Source organism: Colletotrichum aenigma (assembly GCF_013390185.1).
Source record: "Colletotrichum aenigma strain Cg56 chromosome Unknown KSG_Cg56_contig03, whole genome shotgun sequence".
In the NCBI taxonomy this organism is placed as follows: domain Eukaryota; kingdom Fungi; phylum Ascomycota; class Sordariomycetes; order Glomerellales; family Glomerellaceae; genus Colletotrichum; species Colletotrichum aenigma.
Genome location: NW_023500909.1, coordinates 6,712,705 through 6,716,320, shown reverse-complemented (window position 1 = coordinate 6,716,320; position 3,616 = coordinate 6,712,705). Strand labels below are relative to the sequence as shown.

The following is a 3,616-nucleotide window of genomic DNA, read 5'->3' as shown; positions in this document are numbered from 1 at the left end:
TATTACATGCCCGACATACACTCCTATTCGTACCTACAGAGAGGAAAAAAGAAGAAAAGAGAGAAGAGAAAAACACACACACTATCTCTCACACACACTCACACAGAAAGTCTTTCGGCCGCGATCTCCAGTTGCGGCCACACCGTTCCGGCGCCGCGTCTCGTCTCGCATCCTTGAATCAATCCTTGGATCTCGATTAGCTAATCGATCCAACTCAACCGATCATCAGCCACCTCCACCCCCTTTTACCACATCGGTCCAAGGCTAATCGAGAAGTGGCTTTGCTGCACAGAAATCTTCTCTTTTTGCTGCTGCTGCTGCTGCTGTGCTGCCGAGTGGCTGTCCCGCCGCCGTGGCTTCCGCGGTGGAGTCTCTCTCTTCTTTAGTTAGTCCTTCACTCCATTCACACACCACCACCAAACGAAACCTAGCCTCCCTGGCGTTTTGTTGCTTTTCCGAATCGAACCCATCGTTGCTGGCTTCACATCAAAAGTTCTGCCCCCCGACGTAGCACCGCGTCGCGCACGCCCGTCTCCAATTTCTTGCTCCTCGTTTTCGCTTCCTCGCTAGGCCTCGGCAACTATGAATCGCATCTAAGGAAGCCGCCCTTTTTCTGGAGAGCATTGGTGACGATACTCTCGACCCACACAAGTTGTCGGCGTGGGGAGAGGAAGCGTGAGGGACCGACAAGAGAGAAAAAGAGAGAGAGAAGGAAAGCCGTCCGACACCCCCCGTTGGACTGACACCTGTGCGACACCTGACGCGGTCATCCATCCCCGGACAAGACGGACTTGACTCAGTGGATACCGCACCGCACTCATGTCAGCAAACGCGTCGGAGGGTCGGATTTCCATGACCGTCCAGAGTATCATGGCAGACAACCCCGATCCGCCTACACCAACAACACAGCAAACACCATCCACCGCGCCCCCCGATGCCCGTACCCGAGAACCAGCTGGATCCATCAGCACCGCGCCCACCCCGTCGTCCAACGTCTCTCAGCCGTCGCCCTCGAGCGGCACCCCAACGGAGCCACCTCCGCGGAAGAAACGCCCACTCCCCGAAGGTCGACCCGCGGACGACGACGGCAAGTCGGAGTCCCAGGCCTCCGAGCCATCCCGGAGGAAGCGCCCACTGCCGGAGGGACGTCCTGACGACGGCCCGACCCTGTCTGAACCCCCGGAATCATCCCGCAAGAAGCGCACCCTGCCTGAAGGTCGTCCAAGTACGGGCCCCTCCCCCGAGCCGTCGGAATCCTCCCGGAGGTCGCGCCCACTACCCGAAAGACCCTCCTCCGGCCATTACCTCCGCGAGGAGTCGGAGTCGGGTCCGTCCGTGTCTCCAGTTCTACCCTCTTCCGCCGTGGCTTCCGCCGCAAACCGCCGACGGAGCCACAAAGTCAGCCGCGCATGCGACTACTGCAAGGCCAAAAAGCTGAAGTGTTCCGGCACCATCCCCTGCGACGTCTGCACCAAGAAGCGTCTCGCCTGCATCTACGATGCGAGCTACCGTCGCGGGAGGCCCCCGACCCCACCGCCGGCTCCGTCAGCTGGAGTCGAAGTTGCAACCCCAACGACCGACGCCAGGTTAGTGCCAGCATCCTACCAGACGCAATAGTAAGTGCTCCTCTGGCTTATGCGCGCACGCAATGCGCAAAGAAGGCTCACAAACTACAGTCCTGTCGCTACCGGTACGCCTCGAGCAAGGCCTTCGCAGCAGCCCATTACCCTTGAATCTTCGCCAGCCGTCGAGGAGAGCGTCCTCCAGCCAGTGTCGAGGGCGTCGCCAGAGGTAGAGATCGCCGAGATCGAGGGGCAGTACTTCGACACCACGTCAAGCTTAACCTTCCTCCACCGCGCATGGAAACGTTTGTCATCCCAGAAACTAGCTGGTGGCGTCGTTCCCCATGTTTCTAGTACAAACGAACAGCACCAAACCATGACAAGGGCAGGCGACAAGCCCTTTGCATCAGCAACTCACGAGAGCCATCCGCTACCCGAGCGATCAGTCGGCCTGGAAATGATGCGCTTCTATTTCGATGTCTGCGTGGTGACCTACCGCTGTCTGCACCAGGGCTACGTGGTTGAATGGTTTAATGTCCTATTAACAAACGCTCTAGACAATGTGCCGTTACACCGTGACATTGGCCACGCTAAAGCGTCAATTGTCCTGACCATCCTTGCCATCGTCACTCTGCGCAAAATCAAGGTAAGGGGCACCGAGCCATCACCAGACGAGGCTTCCGAATTACGACGCAGCGATTCCTACTTCTGCCGAGCCACGGGCTTAACGGACCAGGAAACAGGCCTTCCAAAGCTTGAATCCGCCCAGGCGCGGCTACTGCAGACTTTGTACCTGTTGCAGACGTCACGTATGAACCAGGCTTGGTACACATTTGGCAGTGTACTACCTATCGTGTCGGCGTTGGGTCTGCATCGCAAAGCAAGTCGCAAGAGAGCCAGCAACGGCCAGGCCCCTCCAGTCGACTACATTACGTCGCAATGTCGGAAGAGAACCTTTTGGGTGGCCTACACCATCGACAAGTACCTCGCGGTAGTGTTTGGTCGTCCGAGAATGTACCACGACGAAGACATTGATCAGGATTTTCCCGACTGCGTCAACGACGAAGACATGACTCCCCAGGGCAGATCGAGCGACGAACCCGAAATGGACTGCCACGTTGAATCGCTCATCTTCCATGCGAAGCTTGCCCAGCTGATTGACGGGATTTCGCGCGAGGTGTACTCGATCAAACCCATACCGAAACACGATCGTCTCTTGGCCGCTCACCGATACGGACGCGCTCTTCACGAGTGGCGCGAATCTCTACCGCATCACCTTGGCACCGTCCGCCCGATGTCTTTGATTCCATCTTTTAGGCGACAAAACACTGCACTGAAGCTGGCATACTGTCACGCCATCATGCACGCCAACCGTCCATTCCTTCTCGGCACAACGACCTCTCGAGGAGACAGCCAGCCGTCTGCGCTCGACGATAGTGTAGAGGAATGTATCAACGCCGCCAAGACCGCACTCGAGACAGTCGACGCGATGGCCAGCGACGGAACTTTGTTCCATGCGTTTTGGTGGACACCCTACGTCACTTTTTGCGCTCTGGCTGTGGTTTATGTCTGGAAGATACAAAGGGTAGGAGACGACGAGGACAAAGGACTTTTCGAGCTCGCGGACCGATGCCAAAACCACCTGGCCAAAGCTACGACGTCCGACAGCCCGAGCAGGCGGTACAGCGTCATCTTGGAGGAATTGCGAGAAGAGGCCAAGGGGCCTGAAGCCAGACAACGAGGACCGGAACAAGGAGCGACCTCTGAACAGGCTGAGAGTGGACAGGCAGCGGATCCGATGCAAGTTGACGACCCTTCGGCACTCGGCGTGGCACAATCGGGCGACATGGGCGCGGTGTTCCAGACACAGGGCTTCGAAGGCATGACCAACTTTCTGGCAGGCTGGGAGACTACGGATTGGTTAGATCTAGACTCTTCGGTATACCGCTACCTTCGCGCATTCTAAAATCCATGTGCTGATGAATCGGCAGGCCTTCGCCACATTTTCGAACTTCGAGGGCGCCCCCGTGTTCTGGATGCCGCCCGCTCCCTGA

General features: G+C 57.7%; 1 protein-coding gene across 1 annotated transcript; it reads left to right on the top strand.

Annotated features, from left to right (window-relative positions):
• Positions 1-819: 819 nt before the first annotated feature.
• ASG1-3 (Activator of stress genes 1) lies at positions 820-3,616 on the top strand (the record flags this gene model as incomplete). Its single annotated transcript, XM_037321043.1, has 3 exons — positions 820-1,616; positions 1,677-3,501; positions 3,554-3,616. 3 exons carry the CDS (start codon positions 820-822, stop codon positions 3,614-3,616), a joined length of 2,685 nt encoding a protein of 894 aa, XP_037180879.1.